This window comes from Calonectris borealis, chromosome 11 (assembly GCF_964195595.1).
Source record: "Calonectris borealis chromosome 11, bCalBor7.hap1.2, whole genome shotgun sequence".
NCBI lineage: Eukaryota > Metazoa > Chordata > Aves > Procellariiformes > Procellariidae > Calonectris > Calonectris borealis.
The window spans coordinates 11,861,305-11,887,651 of record NC_134322.1 but is presented as its reverse complement, the minus strand read 5'-3'; the positions used below and the strand labels follow the sequence as shown (position 1 = coordinate 11,887,651).

Genomic DNA, 26,347 nt, shown 5'->3' with positions numbered 1-26,347 from the left:
GCTTGCAAGTTACTATTACTCTTACAGACTGTTGGGGGAGTTACAGAGACAGATGCAGACACAAAAACTAGTTCTCAGAATTTTATTTCCTAAGGAACAAAAGCTAAAAGTTGTGAATAATCTCCACGATTATTCATAATAAAATACAAATTTATTAAATACAGGAGAAAGTATGTCGCTAAGAAAGACCACCCTGCAGTGATTTTCGTCGGTTCTTCCCTCGGAAGCAGAGCTCACAGCACTGTGCTGCGGTACTTCTGCCCGTTATTCCCCAGCAGCCTGGACTCGCCGGCCGCTGCTGACCGAGTCACTCCTTGCCACTTCTACCTCCCCCTTTGCCAGGCCCACCGCACCGAAGCAGCCAGGGAGCCGCTCTTACCCGCAGGTGCCGCTCGCTCACTCCCGCCCTCCCTTCCCGTGGCGCAGGGCCCCGCGGCGGCTCCCGTCCTGGCCTCGCACCCCCCGCCGCCTGCAGGCCGCCAGCCCGTGTTGGTAACGGAGCTGCTCCCCGAGGCGCTGCACCGCGGGCACGGAGCCCTGCGGCAGCGTCCTGCGGGGGCGCGGGCAGCCCCAAGGGCGACGTGACGCCACACTTCGCTTTGCAGGCGAATTCCGGGGGACCCCGACACCCCCGTCACTCCCGGTGCGCCTCGATCTGTAACGGAAGCTCCTGCCTGCGCCTTCTGGGCCGCGCCCCGGCACCAGTGGCTCCTCCCGGGCCCGAGCCGCCTCCCGCACCGCCCCGGGGCCGCCCCAGGACACCGCCCCGCCCAGCGGCCGGGGCGCTTCAGCTCAGTCACTACGTCATTTCCGCGGCCCTTCTAGTCAGGCGCGCTCGGAGGAGACTCTATGGTGAGAGGCCGCACCGCCCCGCTCGCCGAGGGCAGCTGGACCCCCGCCGCCCGGCCGGGCCCTGCCTCCCCCCGCGGCCGGGCCCTGCGCCCCCGCCTTCTCCCGCCGCAGGCTCAGCCTCAGCCCGGGCGGCCTCCTGCTCTGCGAGAGGGGCGTCGCGGGGAGCGGCAGCGATGAGCGGGGCGGCGCAGCCTGAAGAGGAGGCGGCGGCGGCCAGCCCCGGGCGCTCGCTGGGTAGGTGAGGGGCGGCCGGGCTGGGCGGAAGGCGGGTGCAGGGAGGCCCGAGGAGGGGGCCGGGGCAGCCCGGCTCGGAGGCGCGGCCGCCCCCGGCCCTGCTCAGAGCTGAGGGCCCGCGGGGAGCGCTCGGTGTCCGGCCGCGGGGCACGCCGCCGGGCTTTGGCTCCGCCGCCTGCCCCGGGGGGGGCGGTCAGAGGTCTTACGGCGGGCTTCACTCGGGGGCGAAATGCGTGCCGCTGTCGTCGTTTTCTCCCATGCGGTATGGCCTGTAGATGAAAGGGGTTTGTCTTCCAAGAGCTCTGCGCACAATAAATCTTTATAGCTTGCCGAAACGAAATTCACGCTAACTGTTAACTAACTCTTGCAAACTTTTGGAGTTCAGCGTGTGGTGTTTTGATGAGGTCTTAATATGTTTTGAGTGAGAGGCTAAGACCTTTATTTGGTAGGCATAGGTTTGCTCTCCCAACTTTGAAAGCAAAGGGTGGGCGTGTGTTAATGTTTAGGTATTCTTGATTCATAGCCACAGCTGATATTGCCCCTTTTTTCCCTCAGTAGACTGGAGTACTTGGCATTTTTTTAATAAGATGTCTTTGGAATACTCCATTTCCCTCTTTTTATTCTGCTGGTGTTCAGATAAAACTGTTCACCAGAAAGCCTATAATATAGGACTGGGAATAAGGGAGGGATAAAGAGGGGGAGGAAAAAGGAGGCACAGTTTAGTTGATAAAGTGCAAAGCATTATAACTTCAGTGTTGAAATGCTTCTAGTTTTTAAACAGGAAAATATGGTTGCTCTAGGTCAAACTTGAAGTGCGTGCTGACCTGTCATGTTCAACCTTGCTGTTCTTTGGTGTAGGGCCTAGTGGTGCATCTCCAGATGAAGGAGTAGTAGAAGATCTGCCTTTAATAGATGAGAAAGCTGTAGAGCAGCTAACTGAAGGATTGATTTCTCATTATCTGCCTGATCTTCAGCGATCAAAATCAGCACTACAGGAACTTACGTAAGCAAATTTTTAAAACCAACTTCTTATATGCACATACTTTGCCACTTTTTTCAATATAATGTTCTAGCTACCTTTAATTGGAATATAGTTTATTGTACCATTTCTGTGTTCTGACTATCGCATCCTGAATAGTTAAGTGATTTGTAGGAGTACTGGAGCGTGTATAAGCTGCAGTGTAGCCTATCAGAACTTTGACTGAAGAATGTATAATGCTCGAACACTAAAATACCCTAAGCCAGGTATAACAGAAGACATGCAGATTTTCACTTTTGTAGCGGAAAGTCTGCTGAAAGCTAGATTTATCTTGTTCGCAGAGATGCAGTTCATACTCAGAGCAGCTTGTAGTGTGGTATATTGTTTGTTGTCCAGTCTCTAAACTGTGTTGCAGAAGATACACTTGGAAAATATAATTAAGGAGCTAAACAGATAAGAATTCTTTGTACATTGGCATCTCACTGATAACTGAGAATAGTTTATATTCAACTGCAGACTAGATCTGCCATGGATGCAAAGATACTGGAAAGGGCTTTACACGGAGCCATCTCAGGTTTTGCAGGGTACATTGGTTTGAGTTTCACAATGTGTGATGTGGTTATGCTACTGCCAAGGACAGCCTGTGTCTGGAAAGACTTTAGCTGATTTGTGTGGGATGGAAGATCCTTAATAAGCACCACGAATCCACGCAAGTTCTATACAGAAATAACTTAGTCCTGCAGCATGACACAGAGGCAACTGAGTGGAAAGTCAAGAGCTAATTGTTTTCCCTTCATGCAACCTTCATGCAACCTGGGGTGTTTACTCACTGCAACCTGCAGAGTGCCTGTTCAGGGTTTTCGGATATTCTTCCTGGATATCTTATCATGCTGTATGATGCCAGCTGAATTTGTGTGTAGTCAGCTGGGTTTTTTCTAAAACCATTTACTCATGTCTTTATTGGAATCACCTAGCAATACGTAAGAGGAAACTGATATTAGGAAGCATGTGTTTATATTGTTATGATCAAAAGTAGTATTTATTTAAAGGGCTGGTTGAAAAGCATGTGCACTGCTTAACTTTGGTTTTATGCATCTTTTTTTGTTTCAGACAGAACCAAGTGGTATTACTAGAAACATTAGAACAAGAAATTTCAAAATTCAAAGAGTGTAACTCCATTCTTGATATCAATGCTTTGGTAAGTACTATTAAACCTTTCTTAAATATCTACTAGTGTAGGTTTTCTTGGTGAAGCATTAGTAGCAACTTGCGTATTTTCCTTGTTCTTAATGACCTACAGGAAGAGAACCAACCAGTTCAGATACTCAGGATAAATTGTTGCTGGAGAGGGTGTGGAACCAGCGTATTTCCCTTAAATAGGAAGGGCACTGGGAAGAAAGAGCAGGCTCAGTCAGCCAGTGCCACTTACAACTAGTAAGTCTAGTTGTTCAAAACCAGTAGCTGAAGCAAATGTATGCCATTTTTCGGTAGGACTGAGGCTCCAACATGAGCTCTGTGCACCTCCCCAGACTAGCAGGAAAAATGCATGAAACACTGATACATAGCACATAAAATGGTAATATTTTTATTCTGTTTAATGAACCTTAATTCAGAAGATTACTGGGTGTACCTGTTGAGGTACAGTATTTTTACATATTACATGTATTAATATAGAAACTTTATATATAAAATTTAATCCATTATCAAGCTGTTCTGGGAACCACTATGTTTTTGATTGCTGTTTTGTTGTGTAGCTTTATAAAACAACTATTCCAACTTGACAGTCGCTGCTTTAACTGTTATGTTTTTTAAGTTTTCAGAAGCTAAACACTATCACAACAAGTTAGTGAATATCAGAAATGAAATGATGATGCTCCATGAGAAGACATCAAAGTTAAAAGTGAGTGGGATAAATGTTTTTACTTTCCAACATAGAAGTCAATAATACATAATTAAATATCTAACTTTTATTTTGGATACATGCTGAAAGTTCTGATTAAAACAGAATCTTCAGTCCTTTTCTTAAATGGATGTTTTCAGTAGCGCCAAACGATGTATGTTTTTAAACTTTGACTACCTGTGCTCAAGCAATTTATGCATCCAAACTACTAGTAAATCTCAGTGTTGTCGTCATGTGTAGGTGGCATAAGAATCATGCTTTGTTCTGTCGCTTAATCTACTCCATTCCAATTAGTTGTCTGTGTTGTTTCAGTTTCTGTGCCTTTTTAATGCAAACTAGATTGTCATAAATGTAAGAATTTCTCCTTCTATTTAATGTAATATTAACAGTGGCATAAGTTCACTGACTTCGTGCTATGTAGGCAGTCTCTGGTTACGTTCTGGCAAGATTAGTCCTTCAGTGTGTTCAGCAAAAGGATTTTGTCTTGGAGGCGATAAATTGCGCAGTAGGCACCTTGTCTGGTATACACAAAGGATGACTTTTTGTGAGATTGAAGGGAATCAGTTTGTATTTTCCCTGTGTAGATCACAGACTTACTGTTTCTGAACGGTAAGATGGAAGTGGGAGGAACAGAAAATGAACAGTGTATGCAATACTCCATCATAAGCAGGGTGGATTGGAGAAGATAATGTTAAGGGAATGGGAGGGATTTTGTTTGTAGCTCCAACTTAAATACATCTATAAAACTTACAATTTTTTTCTTGTCTTTTCTATTTAGAAAAGAGCACTTAAGCTGCAACAAAAGAGGCAGAAAGAAGAACTGGAACGAGAACAGCAACGTGAGAAGGAACTTGAAAGAGAGAAGCAGTTAACAGCAAAACCTGCTAGGAGGACGTGAAAGCAGAGCATGCAAAAACTTGTCCAAATTAATCATTTCTGCGTTCTCTGGAACTAAGGCAGACTTTGCTTCAACTGGGCTACAACTGTTGTTAGCAACAGTCTACTCTATGATATTATAAATTCCAGAATGGTAATAATAGGGTTGGTAACATTCAAATTTTTTCATTTCGGCCATTGAAGTTGCTGCCTTTTGTAACGCTACGCAGTTTGGTATTATTATAATGTAAGTATATATATATGTATGTATGTACATAGGAGAACTTAGGCATCACAGTTTTAAATACTTGTCCATTTTTTCCATCTGTTCTTCTGATATTTAGAATTCTGAGAGAGATTTGGTGACTGGCATACATGTTTTTCAGACAAAATACAGAATACTAGTTAAAGTTCAGTTCTCATCCCCGGACTTCAGTGGCCACCTATTTCACTGAAACCGCTTTGATTCAGGCAGTTGGGATCTCTTTTCGATGCTCTGGTACATAAATACTGACTTTTTGTGCCGCCTCAGATTGGTCTGTCTCTAATGAACTGAAGAAACTTCCAGTGTATTTGCCTGAAAGCTCACTTTATTGCAGCAGTCTTATTTTTTTGTCATGAAGTAACTTAAGAACAGCTTTAAAGTAACTTCTGAATAATTTCCCAGCTGAATTGGTTGTTGGGGGGGAGGAAGGAGAACACTAAAGAGTCTCAAAATTGATGTGTGCACAGTGCAAAGATTAATGAATTTTTGCTTCCACAAACATTTGAGTCAAACCAGGGAACTTTTGCTTCTGTAATGGTTCAACAGGAAAACTGTGTCATCCAAGCAGATTTCTGTGGGATTAGAAGTTGTAGTTTCTTCGTTTTGTGTGACAAAATAAAACACAACCAAAACTAAACAATTTCCACTTCATGTGAAGTTCAGTTACCTGTAGGAAAAACTACTGCATTGAATTTTTTTCCTTAACAAATTATTCATTTACACTTCAGGGCTATGTAGGAGAATTTTTGTTATGCTGTCCTCACCCAAATTGATGATTATTAGTGTATACTGATGATAAATGTGGAATGGAGGTTGATATCTGTTTCTCTGAATGTAATTGCTTTCTTGCAGCACTTGGTGTATATTGTCTAGACTGGTAAAAGAGCTTTAAACTATTTGTTCCTACAGCTTAACAAACTAGTTATATCTGTGTTATTTTTTAAGCAGTAACGTAAGTGGCATGTTTTGAAATAAAATGAAGGGTAAGCTATGTAAAGTTTTCCATAAAGTATGTATGGTAAGGTATCGGAGGGGCACCGTCAATTTTACTTTTTCTTCAGTTTTAGATGATTTACACAGGGTACACCTGCCTGGACTCTCCTGTGTATATATATATACTTCTGAACTCCTAATTTCCTGTTCTTAATATTTGTCATCTTTTTCTGTGAAAGACGTACTCTAAATTAGAGTAATCATCCAACATGCAAGGTAAACTGGGATAATGTTTTGGGGCCAGAAGAACAAACTACTAAAAGTAGTCTGAAGAGACACTGAAATGCTGTTACTGAAGCAGTAATAGATTAAAACTTTCCACAGGTGTTTTTCCTTTAAGTGACTTGTGTCTGTTAGTTGCCAGTGGATTGTTGACCTGTGCTGTGGTTTTATGTAGTTCTAGGAGAAATGTAACGAATTTCAACAGTCCATTTTTGGAACGGAACATACATAACTAAATATTGTTTAAATACTTTATTTTGTAATGTAATTTCAAAACTAGATTCTGGGAATTTAAACAGTTCTTATTAAAGTATAATGTGAAACTAGATGCCTCAATATCCAAATCAGGATTAAATTCCCATGGCGTTTCTTGATTTGTGTTCCCCCATCTAGAATCCAGTTTAGTGTTTCAAGTTGTGGTCTCTTTCTGTGAAGAACTGTGGGTTTTTTTTGTTTTGTTTCAAAAATCATGGCTACTTCTACTGAAAGTACAGAATTCTAAGCATAGAAATTGATGCTTTTGCAATTGCATATTTCACTGTTTCTTTGGAATAATTTCTGATCAAAGGAATAAAAGCTGGCAGTGCTTGCCTGAGGATTCACATACACATACGTAAAAATGTAATTGGTAACTTTCCCCATAAAATTTTAGTAAAATCTGGGTTTTGTGTGAATAAGGAACTAATTTTAATAAATGACCTTTCTGTAATAAAGGGGAAAAATGAATTAACATATATAGGGGGAAGTTTGGTTAGTTTACATAACTTTTTTTTTTTTATCAATGAGCTCTTAAATTATTTCAGTCAAAACTACAATTCATTATCTCCATGGGATATTGTTCTTATGAATGCTCCTCTTGTGTCTTAATGCATAAAAAGTAAATGCCACATTGAATTTATTTTATAATACTGGCATCTAAACTTGTATGTTTGCATTAATATGCATGGCTAGAGTGAGTAATTCTATTACTGTATACATTTAGTCTTGCTTGATTTTATAAAAAATGACTTATCAAGTAGGTAAATGTGGTAGTGTTAGACATTTTCTTAATGACTTTTTATTCCATCCGCATGAGGAGGCACAGCTGGCTCCGTCTTCTTTAGAAACAGATAAAATGACAGCTTTAAAACAGCCTTTTTTTTTTTTTTTGGTAGTTTGTTTCATACTCGGTGTACTTACTTGTACACTTGTTTTTAAACTATCAATTCATAGCAGCAGAATGCAGTAACTCTTTGAATTTTTGTTTTGTAAGATTCTACAAATTTAGGAATTGCTGTTGCTGACTGGGGAATCTTGGTTTCCCATGCTTTTATCTTTCCTGTTGTTACCTGGATACTTAATTTGGGTTCCCCCACCTATAGCTGTGCAGCTTTTTCACCTATAGCTGTGAACCAACTTTTAATTCAGTGAAATCTGGCTTTTTCACTGATAGTGGTAGCTTTGCCATGTTCATAAGACAAATATTTGTTTCTTCTTGGAAAATGGCCACAGAATATTTGACCTGGTTTTATTCTGTGTGCTGTGACCTAAGTGATAATAGCATAAATAATAATGTAAAGGTTGTTTCTGTAGCTGTTCTGTTGGGATTCTAGCATCTGAGAGCGTTCTCTGGCTGATTTATTCCAAATTATGCTTCAGTAGACACTTTCTGCTACCTCCTGCTTGCTTTGCAACACTGCTGGCTGGTCTTTATTTTAATTCTGAGCTTGACACTTTAATGCCTCACCTTGCAGGGGTCAATTTTTTTTTTTAAACCTCATCAAATATAATTGGTTCTTTGTTGGATTAATTGTGTGACTATAACTGAATTACTGCTAAAAATTTTGCAGGACTTGGACTTAGTGATGTAAATCTGTAAGAATAAATATTAATATGGCTATTCATGCTAGGCAAAATAGCGTGCACTAAGTTTCTTAGTAAGGCGGTATGTGAAGGTAGCAAAGATGATTTATTATTCATTTATTTTTAAATCAAAGTGTAAGCTTAAGTTGAAGTAAACAGTTGGGTTTGGCACAAATATCACTGCTTTCAGTAATTTGAAGTACACTTGTACTTACTTTACTTTTCTGAGTCCTTGGCAAAGTGATTTGCAGAAAAACAGGCACCAAAACTGGACATTCACATCCCCACTGCCACCATTGTATGTCTTCAAACCAGTCCTTTGTGATACCAGCACAGCCAAGAACTCTTATGGTGTGACAAATTTACTTTTCTCAAATACTCTCTATGTAGATGATTGAACTAAAACCGATGGGAAGAACAGCTCTATTATTGGTACAACAGTGTCACAACAGTGCTGGCGTGGAGAATTTTTTAACTTCTCCTCCAGGCAGTAACTGTTGGCAACCACGGCTCTGGGAGGTTATGGCTAACTGAAATCCATAGTACAAGTGCTGCTCAGGAAGTGTCGTGTAGCTTTAAAGCACAGATGTTGGCCATACCTGATAACTCAGTATTTCCTTCTTGGTTTTGCTCCTATCTATCCGTTTATCTCCATGATGTCAAGGGGTTTAAGAAAGGAAATAAAACACCCTGCTTGGCAAACAGAAAAGTTGCAACAAATGTACTCAGCTTTTACAAGCTTGAAACTTAATGAAACAAATAATTTAAAGCTTGATAAAGAGTAATTTCAAAATTTGTACACATGCAAAGACAATAGTCTCTAAAGCAGTAATTTACAGAAGTAATTAATTTTGCACTGTCATTTACACTGAGATGTAAGACAAAAGATAAGGCTGATCTATTTTGTTTCATGTGTTGCAATGAAAATACATCGCAGCACTGCTGTGAAGGCAAGACCATCTGTACATGTACTGGTCAGCAAAACATTATACCTGTAAATTAGCAATATAGTTTATTGCCTTGATGAGCAAGACTCTTTTCTTCCATCACCTGGGACTCATGTAAAGAGTAATACCCTCCCGTGTAAATACAGCCTGCAAGAGCAATAATAGAACAGTTAATATGAACTCTTTGCCACCCCACTACCTGAAACCAATGTTTCAGCCCTTCAGCGCTCAACTGAAGTTGCTGGTTTCCCAATCTTTAAAATTGGGTAGAAGTCATGTTGGTAAACTATGTATGAGAATGTATTTCTTACTTTTGCTTCTGCTTCTACTTTTTTTGCTTTTACTGCTGCTGCTTTTTTGTTAGCCTTACAGATGCTATGATGTGATTTAGATCTATGCCAGAAGAAGAATATCTCCGATTAAAAACATCAAAGATGATGTGAGGAAATTACTGCTTTTCATCTACATCACCCAGTGTTACTAGAATTCATTTGAGATTGTGCTCACTATCAGGTAGGCACTTTCCATGGAAGAAATATCCTTATCCTAGAGAGCTCGCAGTCTAAGCTTAAACAGACATTCAACAAGGCCAAGTGCCGGGTCCTGCACTTCGGCCACCACAACCCCAGGCAATGCTACAGGCTTGGGGAAGAGTGGCTGGAAAGCTGCCCGGAGGAAAAGGACCTGGGGGTGCTGGTTGACAGCCGGCTGAACATGAGCCGGCAGTGTGCTCAGGTGGCCAAGAAGGCCAACGGCATCCTGGCCTGTATCAGAAATAGTGTGGCCAGCAGGAGCAGGGAGGTGATCCTGCCCCTGTACTCGGCACTGGTGAGGCCGCACCTCGAATCCTGTGTTCAGTTTTGGGCCCCTCACTACAAGAAGGACATTGAGGTGCTGGAGCGTGTCCAGAGGAGGGCAATGAAGCTGGTGAAGGGCCTGGAGCACAAGTCTTATGAGGAGCGGCTGAGGGAACTGGGGCTGTTTAGTCTGGAGAAGAGGAGGCTGAGGGGAGACCTCATCGCGCTCTACAACTACCTGAAAGGAGGTTGTAGCGAGGTGGGTGTTGGTCTCTTCTCCCAAGTAACAGCGATAGGACGAGAGGAAATGGCCTCAAGTTGCGCCAAGGGAGGTTTAGATTGGACATTAGGAAAAATTTCTTTAACGAAAGAGTGGTCAGGCCTTGGAACAGGCTGCCCAGGGAAGTGGTGGAGTCACCATCCCTGGAAGTATTTAAAAGACACGTGGCGCTTGTAGCGCTTCTATTTAAAAGATGTGGCGCTGAGGGACCTGGTTTAGTGGGCATGGTGGTGCTGGGTTGACGGTTGGACTCGATGTTCTTGGAGGCCTTTTCCAACCTTTATGATTCTATGACATGTAGATGACATGTAGATGTCCTGTGGAGGGGTCAGTATAATTAACAGGGCTTCCCAGGAAGGCCCAGTTGCCTGCTGAGCCGGGAGTGTTACCCATCGCTCCCGCAGCCACCCTGGGGTGCCAGTGGCCCTGAGGAAGGGTGCAACCGGGCACTGTGCCCAGCCCTTGCACTGCAGCTTCCACCCTCTCATCCTGCCTGGCCTTTGCTGTTGCGGGAGCGTTAGGCAGCATTCCCTGCAGCTGCAGGAGGCTGTGTGCTACAGGTGAGTGGTTTCCTCATGTTTGGTTTATGTGTTCTGTTTCTAAGTTAAGGTGTTCATTTAAGTAATGTCTTTATTAAAATTGCAGACCATCTCTGTAAGAAGTCTGGGGGGGGAAATATGCATGGGAGCATAAAGAAGATATTTTAATATTTAAAGACAATCCTAAAAATATATGTTTAAAAAAAAAAAAAAAACACCGCTTTCTTTTCTCGTGGACAGAAATGAGGATCAACCTCTTATAACAAAAAATGTGAAAAAAGACTGTACTCTGACTGTACCAGGGCAGCTGGGAACAGGAAGTCAAGAAGCTCTTAGAAATTAGAAAAATGGGGATTTTAGATCTTTTTTAAAAGATGTGACTGCAAACGGTGTTTTTTTTTCTCTTTGGAGAAGTCACTTGTATTGATGAATTAAGAAAGATGTCTAACCTCCATGTTGTATTTTTAAAGATATTGATTGTGTCTTCTCCCAGTACATTTTCTGTCCAGTAAAATCCATGGAAGTGTAGGTGTTCAGCAGCTTTGAAAAATGAGCCTTTGTCTCTACCTGGGAATGCACTGTCACCAGAGGTCATTTATTTATTATTAATTATTGATCTAGTAAGTGGTTTGGGTTTTTTAATTCAAATTTAATTGTTTTGCTGTTTTTCTGTCTATAGAAAAGGACCACTAGGTTAAGGTTTAGCGTTGCTGCTTACAGGTAACCTAATAAAGTTTTGTTTTCAGGTGCACTCAGAAGTGAGAGAAGGGAAGGCGTTGGACTAAAATTGGGAGGGAGGGTTTATTTATGTGACACTGCTTTTGTGTAGAATAATGTTGTGCAGATCTTCTGTGGAACTAGTATCAAATGTGCCAAGTCTTATGCAAGCAACAGGAGAAAAATTATTTGTTTCAGAGGCCTTTTAACTTTGGGCTTTCTTACTTTTGTTATGGTTACACATTTTAGTCTGGTGTAGCTGGTTCTACCTAGCTGTGGAAAGCGTTGCAGAAACCTCGCATACATGTATGGCACTACTAAATACTGAGAAGGTCCTTTGAAAGGGTAGCTTGTATCCTGTCAAAAATAACAGCATCTTTTGGCTAAACCTGCTTCTTGGACTTATTTTGTGTATTTTTGTGAGAACAGCCATTGACTGGGAATGATAGTGTGGGTTTTCACAAGCAGGCAAAATGAGTTGTTCTAATTCAGATGTTTAATGCTGTGGCCTCATCTCCAACAACCTCTGTACCTGGCAGGGAACATCTGTGAGAACAGAGGTAAATTGTCAGGCTTGACTTTATGATTATTGGCCTTTGGTCATAAGTTGAGAAAAGCAACTGAAGCTTCTTTTCTACACATAGAAGCTCAAAGTAACACAAAGCGTAAGACAAGTGGCACAAGCAAGCTAAGAGTATTAGCCGGTTTGCCGCTGGCTGGCTGTGAGCAGTGGCAATGCGCTTGTGCTGAACGAATGACAACTGTGGAGCTGGGACAGAGAAACTGTTCTTGTTCGGAAGCGCAGGATATGATCACAATGTGCGTGCCTGGATGTGCCAGGGGACTGACACACACACTACTTCTCAAATTGGCACCTGCAGAATGTCTCGTTCCCTTCTGCTTCTCAGTTGCATGCAGGCAGCACAACAGCCTTGTGGTATCTTCCCATTTAACTCCTCACTGCCTTTCCCCCATTCTTTATATTCTTTCCACAATTGGCTGTGCATCAGCTGAGCAGTTTTACCTGTGCAGAAACTTTGTGCCAAGAGGGAAAGGTTGAGCCTGAGGAAATGGCCCGATGCGTGGTTTGATTTATGGTTGCTTGATGCATATGAGTGGCATAAGTAATTTTGTCTTTGTATGTTACTCTCAGCACTAATCTTCGTGTGACTTTTCTTGGCTTGACAAACGTGGCTTAGTGGATTAACAGCTGTTACTACTTCACGCTGTCACCATGCCATAAATCAAAGGCCCTATAAAGTTTTAGGGGAAAACATTTTAAGGCTTGGCTCAGCAGTGGGCTGCAGTTAGCTGAACAGAAAGAGGAGACGGGCAGCCGTGCTCTCTGCTTGTACTTCAACTGAAAGGATTCTCTTTCTCCATGCATCCACGCGAGTTACACCCCGATTTCAGGTTAGGAAGATAATAGTTTGACTTATTTTTGTTTCTTAATATTTCATGTATTTTTTTTAACGAGTTGGGATTCCAGGCTTAAGTTCGAGTTTTGAGATGGCAAGCTGGAAGAGCAATGGGTTTGAAGATGGAAGGACATGTAGGAAAAAAAGATTAACACAAACCCACAGGCACAGCTGCTGTGATGCTGAAACCTGTTCGGCTTGCGTTTGAGTGCTAGCAGCTACGGTCGTGGGTTTTGGACCTTTAAGCGAGATCAGATACCTGACTGAAAGCTGCCGGCACAGCCCCTCGCAGGCTTCACGACCACCGGCTGCTGCGCACGCACGGCCCGGGCCAGGCCCGCCTGCCCTCCTGGCCGGGCCCCGGCCTTTGGCCGCCGGCCGGGCAGCAGCTGATGCCGCCGAGCTCCGCCCCGCCGCTCCCGCTGACGGGACCCGGCGCTTGTCGCGCACGGGGCGGCGGCGCGGTCCTTCTCCTCGGCGCTCGGCTGTCGGCGCGACGGGCTGGCAAGTGCGGGGCACCGCCGCCGCGGGGGCCGCAGCTCGGGGCTGACCGGCCCGCCCTGGCCTGAGGGGGGAGGACGGGGACGCGCCCTGGCGAGCGGGGCCGCGGGGGCCCGCGGCGGGCGGGCCGAAGAGGGAGGCGGCCCTCGGGGCCGCGGGGGCCCGCGGCGGGCGGGCCGAAGAGGGAGGCGGCCCTCGGCCCCGGGGCGGGAGGGTCGTGCCCGGCGGGGCAGCCTGCGGGCCTCGGGCTCTGCGCCGGCAGCAGCAGCATCGCGGAGCGCGGCCGGAGACGCAGCCCTGCTTTGGGGCTCCCCTGGGGCTGCCTGCAGGAGCGGGGGTCTCTGGTCTCGGGGGTGGCGAGGAGAAGCGGGGCGCAGCGCGGGCCCGGCGCGTCCTCTGCGGCACCCACAGCCGCTGCTGCGCAGAACGGCCGTGTGCCAGCGGCGGCGGGCGCTGCCTTGTGCAGCGCCTCACCTGGGGTGCGGAGCCGGACCTGCCGAGAGGCAGCACCTGCCGGGGCCGTGTGTGCTTCCCCCACACCTCGGGGTGCCCCACCCGGGCAGCAGCGGCAGGAGGACCTGTCCCGCGGGGCGGCTGGCCCGGCGGCTGGCGACAGCTGCCCCGTTGAGAGCTGGGTGTGTAAGACGTGCAGGCTTTGCACGGGGGTGAAAAACTGCCGCCTGCCTGGCGCTGCGCAGTATTTGTCCATGGGTGGAGTATTTAAACTGTTAATCTGTGGCCAACTGTTCAGAGGGTAGTTGCAATGATCTTTACTCTTGCTAGTAGGACTTTTCCAACTTGAGTTGTTCTAATTGCCTGCAGCAGATCGTTCATAAACTGGCTCAGTGAGGTGGTCAGTCTTGGGAGCTAAGCATACAATAGATACTCCAGAGAGGAAGAAACTGTAGTTGTCCTGAGCGTCTCTGCACGAAGTGTCATGCTTCAAATGTTTGTTCTGGGCACTGATTGTGTCTCTCAAGGCTTATTTACTGAATGTGAATCTGTAGACCTGGCAAGAGAATGGCTTGTAAAACTTGGTATTCTGCGTGTGTCCCTTGGGGCTGAGGATACCTGTTCTGTGATACCTCCTCTACTGCAAAATTAATGGTGACAGCGTGCCTTCCATGTTAGATCAGCTAGTGACCTAATAAGTACATGTGAGAAGAGATTGAATTTTGGTGCTTGTAATTAACCTTCTCTGGTGACTTGCCAGCATTGTATTTCTGACTTGTTGTCCATGTCTTTATTGCATAGAGGTTGATTTTATTTACTTGTGGCCATTAATACACAGAGAACTGTAGCCAAAGATAACTTTTACACTTTGAGGTTGTTTAGGCTGGATGGTAGGTTGTAGCAAAAGGTTTAATAAATGCAGTTAGGTGGATTTTAGCTGCCCTGGTTTGGGTTCTGCACAGAACTGGCTGAGGAACACTTATCCTGTTCTGTTGAACCTGCTATTTTCTTGGATAGAGATTGGAATTGGTTAAAAAACAAGAAAATATTAAATTGTAATGCATTACCTAATAAGCCTATTTTCAGCAATGTTCTTCTTTAAAGAAAAGTTTAAAAAAGTTGGTAACAATTCATTTCCTCCATGATGCTTGTAGAAATGTCATTCATTTGTTTTTTAAGAACAGCTTAATGAAGATGGTTCCTTATGGTTTATTTTCTCAATCTCTTAAAGGTATATAAGCCACTAACTCTGGAAAACAGTGTTTTCTTTTTTTTTTTTTTTTTTTTAAACTGAAAAGTCACTATTTTTATGCTTGTACTACCTTAAGCTGCTTAATGGCATTCAAATACTAAATAATACTGAGCTCTCCTGGTCAGTCTTAATTGTGATTTTTTTAAAGTGCCTTTTTTTCAGTATTGATTAAACAGACTTATTCTAAAAGCATGCAAACAAATAGCCTTATAGTATAAGGGAAAAGAGATTTATGAATGGAGGTGTGACAGTCACTGAGTAACTTCAAGCTAAGCCTGTTTTAAAAAAAAAAAGTCTGTTTTTAAAAAAGGAGGGGGAAAAAAAAAGCTTTGAAATGCTAGCTCTCCTGGTAGAAATGACATTTTTTGTGGACTTACTGTGAGTCGCATTGCCCTAATATTTATGTGGTGCTAGGTGAGTTGTGCTGCAGTAGTGTTACACAAGCTGCCGACACTGTGTAACCCATCGTGTCCTGAAAGCATTCGTAGAACAGACTTACCTCTCCTGGTGACAGAACTGATTTTAAACAACCGAACTGTCTCAGGCTAAGCAGAGCCCTCACTAAGGTGGAGAAGTTTATTGTAGGCTTTCCCTTTCTAGGCAGCGCTCTAAGACTTGTGTACGGATTTTTGTTAGGAGTGTGATTTCATGCTGTATAAGGCTAATATCAACTGTCACGTTTTGTTGTGCATAGTTTAAAGGATGATGGATAAGTGTACTGTGTGTTAAAATGGTCTTGTAAAAGCTTAAAATTTCAGCTTAGTTCAGTAAGCTAACTACGAATTTTCCCCTTTACCTTCATTTTTGTTCTGTAATTCCCCTGTTCCTTTATCTCCAGTGTCCAAAGTAGAAGGTTGATGTCTTGTTGACTGACTCAGCTGTACAGCTGCTGTCTAACTTGGGAGTTTAATACGAAGGATTTTGCTGTTCTTTTTAAAACAGCTGTCTACAAATGACACTTCAAATTGTTTGTTTCTGTATACTCTGGAACAGCTTAACAGCAACAGAACACTGCATTCTCACCAGTTAGACTGGTGTTAGTAAAGGTACATCTTGTGTGTGCTTACAAGCATGCTTACTTCAAAATCTATTTGGTCAGGGAGGATAATTGCTCCCTAGTCAGCATTACAAAAATGAAGTCTTGTTCTCTTGGTCTGGACGTGCTGTGTATTGTCAGCCAGCAGCCACTGTGCCTGTTCTCTGTGTTTAATAAAACCCAAAGCAAAATCCTGCGTTCATGAGCTTCCGGAAACAGGATGTCCCTCTTAAAACTGTCTCACCATCGGAAGCTGCAAAACTTACTCTTCCGTATTCATCTCTCTCTGACTTGGAGAAAGCAGCACACGTCTCCATCAAGTAACTTTTATTTCTAGGGCTAGAACAACTTCCTCCCCTTGCTTGAGCAGTCTGTCTACATCTTTAAATAACTGCCTGCACTGGATGCATAATGAACAGCCTTCTAAAGTGAAGGTAACTTATTCTAGAGTTGGGGGTTTTATTTTGAATGGGGAGGGGGATGGGAAGAATATGTCTGCATCTTGGAAACTTCCTGTAAAACAAAATAATTAAAATTGTTTTTACAGTGGACACCTCTGAGATTTTTCCCTCTCTGTCCCAGATTAATTGTACTGTAGGGGTTAATAATGGGACTTCATAAAGACTTCGGGTACACGGAGATGAGGAATGTTAAGATAGCACATGAAGGTGCAGAATGAATTGCTCAACTACATCTAGCATAGTGGAGAATTTTTGAAGCTTGGAAGATTTTCTTTAAAATATTTCTTTAAAATATTTGAGGTTTCTAGTTTAGTTTTCAAATTCCTGTCTATAAGTACCATAAATGAGTTCTACCGTTTTTAAGTGAAAAAGCTGGAATTCTTGCCTGATGACTCAAGGAATTAGACAAAGGGGAGCAGGTATAGAACACAGGAAAGTCTTGTCATAAGTTACTTTTCAGGTTATAATGCTTAGTCATTCTTTATTGGCAATGTGGCAATAAGGAACTGAATTAAAATGAGTTTATACTTGTTTTATCACTGAAAAGCTAAAAACTGATATTCAGTGTGTGCAAAGAATTGATTTAGAACAGGAAAAGCTGTTGTTCACTCTAACAGAGGGAGGGAAACGTGGGTTAACCTTGATTGACTTCTAGATAATGCAATTGCATATCCAGTGCTACAATTGTCAAGATATATCACGCTTTAGAGTTCTGGCTCTCACTTGTCAGGTGTCAGGGTGGAGCTGTAGCAAGGATAAGTATGGGTTTCTGACCTTCCTTTCCAGCTGCTTTGGTGAGGTAAAAGCTAGGAGGTGACCATGGATAGAGAACTAAGTATTTGGAGTGTACTCAAAGATCCCAGATCTAGGAAGATGTAAACTCTCGTTTCATTGAACTTTGTTTTCCTCTCAGGCTTAGGGCTCACTACTTCTCCTGCAAGAATAGACACATGCCCTTGCTCAAAGCGCCATAGAACTTGGCATGCTTACCCAATGGCCTGCACCCCGGAGAGGCAGCGAGAAGGCATATGTCTGATGTGTGCATATGCTGGTACATCCTAACATTAAAATACAAATGTAAGGATGTGTTTGGCTGACGTATTCCAGTATTACAGTTAGTGGAATGGCACTCGGTATGTTCACACAACTACCTTGTTCAGTATTTCAGTGATCTACAACACCTAGCAAATTCTTGTTCCTTTTTGCAGCACTCATCTCTTTAGGATTGTAATATTACAGCTGGAGTTATAGCACGTGCATCACCTGTGCTATAGGATCAGATACACTTTCCTGCATGATAACCAGAAAATGTTCTTATACGTTGGTAGAATTCATTTGCTTGTATGAAATTTCAACTTCCTGGCAGAGGCCATGATTGACCTTTTTTTTCCCCCCTCTTCTCTTTGTTCTTCGCTCTTTTTCTCACTCTTCGCTCTTTTTTTTCTTTTTTTTTCCTTTTTTCTTTCCCAAATTGATTACCATCCATTTGCAAATTAGTGGTTTAGCTGCAACAGAGGTTTAGTATTATAATTCTTGCCTTGAAGACTCATCCAGGCATATAAATAAATACAAATTCTACCTTCTGTAATTGTTACTGGTGCCTTTCCTTGTCTTGTAGCTTCCCGCTTACTGAAAGATGTCAGCAATTGGAGTAGCGTCCTCCTGTTCCTGTCTCCGTCCTGGTGTATGGCTGCTCAAACCAGGAATGCAGAAGATGAGCTCCTTCGGCTTACATACAGCAGCCAGGTGTGCTGCCAAGGATTATTATGAAGTACTTGTGTTGGGTGGAGGCGCTGGTGGAATCACCATGAGTGCTCGGATGAAGAGGAAGGTGGGGGCAGGAAATGTGGCTGTTGTTGAGCCAAGTAAGGTACGTCTTCCTCAGATGCAAAGCATTGAAAAGAATAAACATTCTACATATGGGACCAGATTGGTCTGATTCTCATCCTTCTTCAACCTCACATGTTTTTAACTGTGGAGAGGAAGCCAACTAGCCATCTTTTAGAAGGCTTTGCATGGAATTTGTTGCTCCATGATAGAGATGCATGCATCCCTCCAGCTTCGTCACGCAAACCTCTTGGTTATTTATACAGCTTCTTTTGTTAAGAATAATACAATGTTAAGAGCACATTGCTTCCTATTTGGGGTGACGTGCCTTCATCTTAAAGTCCCTTTAAACAGTTCTTAAATGTCCATTTGAACATTTCTTTCAGACTCATTACTACCAGCCACTGTGGACCCTGGTTGGCGGTGGCGCAAAGCAGCTGGCAACTTCTGCACGTCCAACAGGAAGCGTAATGCCTAAAGGTGTTGAGTGGATCAAATCTCAAGTTACAGCGTTGGATCCAGATAAGAACTGCGTCTGGCTGGAGAATGACATCAAGGTAATAATGTTAAAAAAAAAAAAAAAAAAAATTTCTTGATCTCTTCTTCAATGTCATGAGTTGTCTGTCCACCTCCTGCAGATCCCCTTGGAACTGCCTACCGAGCAAGACCTTCCTCCAGCATCTAGGAGGCCAGGAAATTTCACTTAGTCTCATGAGAAGTACTTGATCCTAAAATCTGTTTCTAATAAAAATTGTTGTAGACAACTAGGTTAGAATAACATCAACTTAAAATATCATTACCATAAGTCTTTTCTCTGTTTATAGTGAACTGAACACAAAGGGTAGAATATTTTGCTCCAAACACTTGGTTTTGTGTATAGCAAAGGCTGTGTGTATAACTCGTAACGCAGTTAACATTTTAACTATAAATTATTCTTAGAGCTTAACATTTACTTTACTAATGCTCCCTATATCTCCTTCCCTTATGACACTGTTGCTGTCAGATAACTTAAATTTGCTTTGAGCTAATGTTTTGGGTTTTGTCTAAAATACTTTTTTTTTTTCTTTTCCCCTTGCACAACAGATATCTTACAAGTATCTGATAATTGCCCTTGGGATTAGTCTGCATTATGAAAAGGTATTTGTTTTACAGTAATCATGTTTTTACTGGTTTTAATGGCATCACATACCCTGATTCACTAAAGTAAATGGCTTTTCAGTACACTTTTTCTACTGCAAGATATTGAACGCTAATATGAATTAAAGAGCCAGAAGACAGCCTAATGACTTTATTCCTTCCACAGATCTCTATGTAATAACCCAAATTACCCTTGGGAAACTCTTTTAAGACAGCTTTGTTGAGTCTCTATGGCAATATCAGCAGATGGGGCAGCAAGTTAAATCTAGAACTTAAGGCAGTCTGTAATAATGAGATAATAAGGTACGCTGACTGTAGTCTGAAGCATCTCTAATGTGAACAGAAGTGAGGAACACACAGCAGTCAGTAAAATCTGTATTGCAGAATTAATTTGCCCCACCCTCACCTTTCTTAAAGGATGCACTTCAAAAGGAACCAGCTGAGTTACCACGCTTGTGTTTAAATAGGCCCTGGGGCCCTTCCCATGTATTAAGTTTCCGTTATACAGTGGCACTCAGAGGAAAATGTTAGTACCATTGTATGGCACAAGAATGACCGTAGCGAAATGGAGGAGGAGGAGAACGCAAAGGCAAGATGTTTAAGCGATTTGGCTCCAGTGGTTTTAACTTGACCTGAATACGATGTAGTACCTGATAATATATTTGAGAGCTATTCAAAGAGATACTCAAGGCATACATAAAGCAAGAGCTAGTCTTAGTTAACTATAGTCACACCAGGTAAATTCTGGTGATTAGGTCAGTGGAATGAGGAATTGCATTGTGTTCAGTGACCCTCTCAGCCTTCATATGTCTGAAGTACAACCTGAGAAAACTAAATTCAGTATTCGGTAGTAGAAACCATGTAATACAGTTAATCACTATTACTCTGTAGTAATAAATTCATAGTAACAGATTTATATGGCTTTAAAATGAAAGTGGCCAGTTTAAAAAGAGGGATGGTTTCTCTTACTTGTCTTCACCAACAGTATACTTCCTCGTGTAGACTGTAATGTCCCAAACACATTGCAGTGCATGTATCATGGCTTAGTTTTCTTGTAGAATTTCTGTAATCCATTATTTTGAGATGGGGGACAACTCCCTTTCTCACAAGCAGATGCTCAGGTGTAGTAGGAGTAGTAGGGAAATAATTATTGGAGACAGTTGAGTTAAAAGAAAATAACCCTAGGAAATACAGGTATCTGCAGCCGACTACTGAAAAGTTTCATTCACCTTGTAAATTTTAATAATGACTTTTTTTTTTTACATTGTTTTTACTTATGATGTGGCAGTGACTTTATATAGTCTTACTCTGAATTTCATGTGCTAGTCTACAAAAACTTTGGTTTGGGTCTGCACTGAACCCTTATGCTACAAAAGTTGCAGACCAGAGTCATTTCAGTAAACGTTACATCTACTAAATCATCTAATGGAAATATCTGTTTGATTGCTAGGCTTATTTTCAAAAATGCCGACTAGCAAGTATGTATGGGCTTTCCTTTTGCTAGAGGCTTCTTAATTAGCTATTTCTCAAGTCTGCATCTACTACTTGACAATGATGACAAAATTTTTGCCATCTGTACTTTAAACCTTAATTTCATTTTCTTAGATCAAAGGCTTGCCTGAGGGTTTTCATCACCCCAAAATAGGTTCCAATTATTCAGTTCATACAGTAGAGAAAACATGGAAAGCTTTACAAGATTTCAAGGAAGGAAATGCTATCTTCACTTTTCCAAATACTCCAGTGAAGTGTGCAGGGGCTCCTCAGAAGATCATGTATTTATCAGAGGCCTACTGGAGGAAAGTAAGTATTTTACTCTCTCTGCCAGTGCTTGTTCCCACAGTTGGAAGGAAGGCTTGTTCTAAGGCGTTCATATTGTCTTTAGAACAAATAAAAACCACACGAGAGGAATGTGACTCAGGATTAGTAAATTAAAGTGACTGAGTTGCTTTTTCTATTATTAATGTATAATAAATGAAGCTAACTGAATCGTACACAAATACTTAGCATATATTTAATACTGGAGAAACTTGTAGAATTTAGAATCCGTAAGGAAAGAACTGCTTACCCTGCTTCTGGTCAACTACAGATACAACTGTTCTCAGCCGGATTTATAACTTCAGGTGGTGCACTAAAATAATGCTGGCTGGAATTAAGTAATTCTTGAAATTAAGTACTTAACACCTGTTGCCATTTGTCTTTCTGTTAGTCTGAAAAGTGGCTATGCTTGCTCCTTGTGGTGCACTGTCTCGGCATCAGGAGTCTCAGCCAGGCTGTTTAAACAAGCTTAGTGGAAATAAAAGGCAGCTTCAAGTGGAAGTGTCAGGCTTCATCTGTGTTTTAAGTTTCATGAGCTATCTACTGGGCGAGTATCTGAATAATGCATAAAACTGAAGGTTTCAGAAAGCTGTGTAATGCTAAGCTGCTACAAGTGCTTAACCTGCATACAGCAGTTCTTCCATAAATTCCAGCCACCTCTTCTCACTAGCAATTTGTGTGGGGGTGTCTTCAGTACCTCACTCAGGAAGGGCAAAGATTATCTTGTCTAACTTCTAACATAGTGTGAAATAGCTGTATCTCAAGAGTTCTAATGTTAATACTTCATTAATAATTGAACTGCATTAATAGTTCTGTCAGCTTTTCAGTAGTGCAGCATAGTTGTTTTGTCTCTGCTAGTTTGTCACAGTTTCTTAATAGAAAAGGCTAATTTGATCTCTTTGTGCAGACAGGAAAGCGTTCCAAAGCAAACATAATGTTCAACACTTCACTTGGTGTCATTTTTGGTGTTAAGAAGTATGCTGATGCATTGCTTGAAATAATAAAGGAGAGGAATATTTCTGTTAACTATAAGCGCAACCTTGTAGAAGTTCGAGCAGACAAGCAGGAAGCTGTGTTTGAAAACTTGGACAAACCCGGAGTGACTGAAGTTCATCAGGTCAGGAACTTTCAGACCTCTAGTTTGGTCCTATTTCTTTTCCTTGTATACTGTAACATAACTGCCACACTATAACAACATAATGTCTGCTTTGCCGTATACTGCCGTTACCTCCTGAGAGTACCATCTCTAACTTCAGGAGAAGATTAAAAAGTTTGAAACTAAGGTGGAGAGAAGAAAAAAATATTTCATAAACTATGCTTGGAATCCTGTATGCCTTGTTAGTATAACTTGGGAATGTCTCAGGTGTATGTGGAGGAAGGCAAATTGCTGTTATGCCAGTGTAAATGGAGTTGCCTGATAAGGTTCATGTTAATAAGAGGATGCGCTTCAAATTTGAGAGCAAATTTTCATTCTAAATACTTGTGTTTTAAAAAAGCCCCATCAACAAACAAACAAACAAACAAAGACGACCCTTCTCCACACTGCTCTTATTGCCTTATATCAACACAGGTATGATTTGCTCTGATAAACTAGCCATTGAGTGCCTTTTTGTTTCGGTCTAGTATGAAATGCTTCATGTCACACCCCCAATGGGGCCACCTGATGTACTCATCAACAGTCCTGTCTCAGATGAAATTGGCTGGGTGGATGTAGATAAGGAAACTCTACAACATAAAAAGTATCCTAATGTATTTGGTATTGGAGACTGCACCAACCTTCCAACATCAAAAACTGCTGCAGCTGTAGGTAAAGTTGCATGTGTGTCTATGTGTGTAATGAAAAGTGTGGGAGTGACAGTAAGCTTTTTGTTTAGTTTGTTACTCCTGAGGTCTTAACTTGAATTATTTCCAGCTTTCAAAAAGACCCAAGTCTCCTGGGCCAACTAATTCGATACAGACCACGCTGGTGCCATTAACCCACAGTTCTCTTGTTCCAAATGATCCTATTTTCTGTGTTCACGGAATGGCATAAAATGAGTGTACTACTCTTGTATTCCGTCATCATTCAGTGACAAAACGTTCTGCTCTATCTTAGCAGCTCATGCGTATGTGTCAGCTACCTGATAAGTCACTATTGAAGAATCCCATGTTCTGTATTTGTAGCCACAGGGTCCAATAGAAAAACACTTTAGGCCTATGGTCTCACAACTAAAAATGCAAATAAGAAGGTGGAAAAAAAGAAAGGCTATACAGCATGTTATTGGTGTGGAAAAAAAGAAAGGGTATATAGTATGTTATTGGTGTAATGTGAAGAATGGTATAGTCAACCATTCCAGCAAATGGGTCTAGAATACTTCCCTTACAGCACTCAAAATGAAACAAATCTTAGTGTTTGGGAAGCCTGAAAAAATATAATTTAGCATAGGAGAATAGGCATAGGTTAAAAACATACAGCTCAAGTTTCATAAAGCTTTAGCATGTTGGAAACAGTGAGGCCAAAGCATTAGTCCAGATTTTATTTTTTTTCCTTGTCCAGGACTGTAAACTTCCCAAACTGATTTGGCGTACAAGTTCAATTACAGCTGAATTGTCCAACAAAATGCCCAGCTAGTAGTGTTTGCTCTAGTAATGACAATAATCGCTGCCTGAAACAAAGCCTTAATACACTTTTTTTTTCCCCTCCTTCTTTCTTATGTAGCTGCCCAGTCTGGAGTGCTTGATAAAACTATTTCCCTGGTAATGAAGAACCAGTTGCCAACTAAAAAGGTACCTACAGATCTTGTCTTGGGGAGAAGTTATCTTGAATTTTCTCCATTCTTATGTAGGAAGTCTGCAAGCAGCTCACCTGTGTGAACCGGAAGACAGGAAGGACTTTGCATCAGCAGCCGGGGTGCTAAATAGTTATATACTGTATGTCATAATAGTAATTTAGTTGCACAATTTGTATTTTTGATACTGCCGTTAAAAACATTATCTATTTAATTCCTTGACTTCTGAGTTGAAAGAAGTTGAAAGGCTGATTAGTCTGGGTTCTTCACCAATGCAGGTGACTTATTTATAGTGAAACTGTTGACTAGTGTAATCCCTACTCCAAGAAAACCCTTGCAAACTTTACACATCTGTACTACGTTAAACTTGCCTCCCCTCCCCATTATCTTCTAAGGAGTTAAATTGAAGGTTTTGTACTACAGATGTTAAGCCTGTAACTATGTTCAAATTTCTCTTTGAGACTTGGCTTTCATTTTACATATGGCTTCTGAATTAATATTCCTTGGGGTACTAACCTGAGTATCATCCATCCATACTCCTGCAATCCTCTGGAAATTATTACAACTACATTCAAGATCCTGTTTATATACTGTCTGTTAAAGCTAGCACCAGCTCTCACCCTGATCTACTGGTCACCTATTCTGCTGGTTACAATAATAACCAGCAATTAATGACACAAAGCCCTATTGTTCTAGGTTAGCTCTAATTTAAGCAATGTTGTTAAGCAAATCTACAATCTATACTGGAAATAAAATGGCTTAGTATTATAGTTATTAAACCATAATTGCACTTAGCAGCCTTCCAAACTTGCTGGTATTAACGCTATAAATGCAGAAGCCTCCTAGTAATTTATTTTGAAATATGAATGTTAACAATATGGCTTTTAAAGCATTTAGACTTTGCTCAGATTAATGAAAAGGGGATATTCTTCATTGCAGTATGATGGATATACTTCCTGCCCGCTAGTAACAGGATACAACAAGGTGATTCTAGCAGAATTTGACTACGATGCTCAGCCTTTGGAGACCTTTCCCATTGACCAGAGTAAGGAGAGAGTAACCATGTACCATATGAAAGCTGATATGATGCCTTTTCTCTATTGGAATGCACTACTTAAGTAAGTATTTCAATTCTGAGCAGGCAGAGCTGCTGTGATCATTCAGAAAAAAGCCAGGTACAGATACCTGTTCTGGCTTAGTTCCTTGGTAGAACAGAAGCAAATGACGTGCATCCTTAGTCATAACTTAAGACTTCAACTTTCTGAGCACTTTGCTAGTAACGGGTTTGTTCAAGCAGAATAGGGTTGAACTGCACAGAAGAGCATCCCTTGCCCAATTGAAAACCCCACTGAAGCAGAGATGATTCTCTCAAACAAATCCTTAACACTCATCTCTTGGCCAGTATGGTATCTTATGGGAGTAAAACAAAAACCCTACTTCGATAGTACATACATAAAACTTGATGAAACAACTTTCTCCATTTCTAGGGGATACTGGGGAGGACCAGCTCCTGTCAGGAAGCTAATGCATCTGGGCTTGAAGTAACTAGCTTGTGCTTGGTGTTGGTCAAACCCTTTTGAAGAAAAAGGACTGGTCTTGCAATGGATCAATACATATCTTCCCTCTTGGACAACCACCTTTTTTTTTTTTTTTAAATCAAGCTTTTGACCTAAATTCACTTTTCCCCCTACTAGGGATTAAGCCTTCATATGCTCTTTCACTGCTCTTCTATGTAAACCAAGGCCTTAAACTACTTCTGTACATACACAGGAGTTTAAACTTAAATGTGAACTTGCCTTAACCTACAGAACACTACTGAAATCTTCTAGATCAATCAGTAATTTTAAAGCTGTTGTACGTGTAAAATTTTCTCCCTGCCTCTAAACTGAATTGTCTGCATCTGAGATCAATGCATGCACTGGATTTAAGAGAATAATCCAATGCTAGTAAAGTGGCCTGAAAACCTCCTATTGTTTTCTCATTTTTGTAGAGCAAAATTAATCCTAATTTCTTCATTAAGAAGCATACTTGCTGCTTAATTAGATGGATTGTAGAAATTCATGCAGGTTATTGAAAGGAAAGAACTCAAAGCAGTGTATGCATATATATACACACATACACATACATACTCTCCTAGGATGGTTGTGCCACATCACATCAGTTCCACTATAACGTTTTACTCCCACAGGTTAAAAACATAGTGAAAAGATTTCCCAATAGACTGGAGATTGGGAGA

At 41.8% G+C, this 26,347-nt stretch overlaps 2 protein-coding genes across 8 annotated transcripts in view; both read left to right on the top strand.

The window, feature by feature from the left end:
- SQOR (sulfide quinone oxidoreductase) overlaps positions 1 to 26,078 on the top strand; it is a 58,035-nt gene extending 31,957 nt beyond the window's left edge. The window contains exons 1-10 of one of the 5 annotated variants that reach the window (XM_075160004.1): positions 13,274 to 13,365; positions 18,183 to 18,434; positions 18,778 to 18,948; positions 19,475 to 19,528; positions 21,134 to 21,328; positions 22,251 to 22,460; positions 22,967 to 23,150; positions 24,042 to 24,109; positions 25,051 to 25,229; positions 25,599 to 26,078. In XM_075160004.1, the coding sequence (XP_075016105.1) occupies positions 18,201 to 18,434; positions 18,778 to 18,948; positions 19,475 to 19,528; positions 21,134 to 21,328; positions 22,251 to 22,460; positions 22,967 to 23,150; positions 24,042 to 24,109; positions 25,051 to 25,229; positions 25,599 to 25,656 (1,353 nt within the window). In that variant the 5' untranslated portion in view covers positions 13,274 to 13,365; positions 18,183 to 18,200 and the 3' untranslated portion in view covers positions 25,657 to 26,078. Of the gene's footprint in view, positions 1 to 13,273; positions 13,370 to 14,008; positions 14,489 to 18,182; positions 18,435 to 18,777; positions 18,949 to 19,474; positions 19,529 to 21,133; positions 21,329 to 22,250; positions 22,461 to 22,966; positions 23,151 to 24,041; positions 24,110 to 25,050; positions 25,230 to 25,598 lie in introns of those variants that run through there. The other 4 variants (XM_075160005.1, XM_075160007.1, XM_075160008.1 and 1 more) reach the window with 4 other exon arrangements.
- On the top strand, positions 768 to 9,548 carry BLOC1S6 (biogenesis of lysosomal organelles complex 1 subunit 6). Of its 3 annotated transcripts, none has more exons than XM_075160019.1 (5): positions 768 to 1,086; positions 1,945 to 2,089; positions 3,176 to 3,263; positions 3,366 to 3,499; positions 3,879 to 3,965. In XM_075160019.1, the coding sequence occupies exons 1-5, from the start codon at positions 1,026 to 1,028 to the stop codon at positions 3,910 to 3,912; spliced, it is 462 nt and encodes a 153-aa protein (XP_075016120.1). In that variant the 5' UTR covers positions 768 to 1,025; the 3' UTR covers positions 3,913 to 3,965. The 3 variants fall into 3 exon arrangements, with proteins under 3 accessions (XP_075016120.1, XP_075016119.1, XP_075016121.1); XM_075160018.1 differs by lacking the exon at positions 3,366 to 3,499 and adding an exon at positions 4,744 to 9,548 and having other exon boundaries at positions 810 to 1,086; XM_075160020.1 differs by lacking the exons at positions 768 to 1,086; positions 3,366 to 3,499 and adding exons at positions 1,236 to 1,348; positions 4,744 to 9,548 and having other exon boundaries at positions 1,887 to 2,089.
- Positions 26,079 to 26,347: the final 269 nt, after the last annotated feature.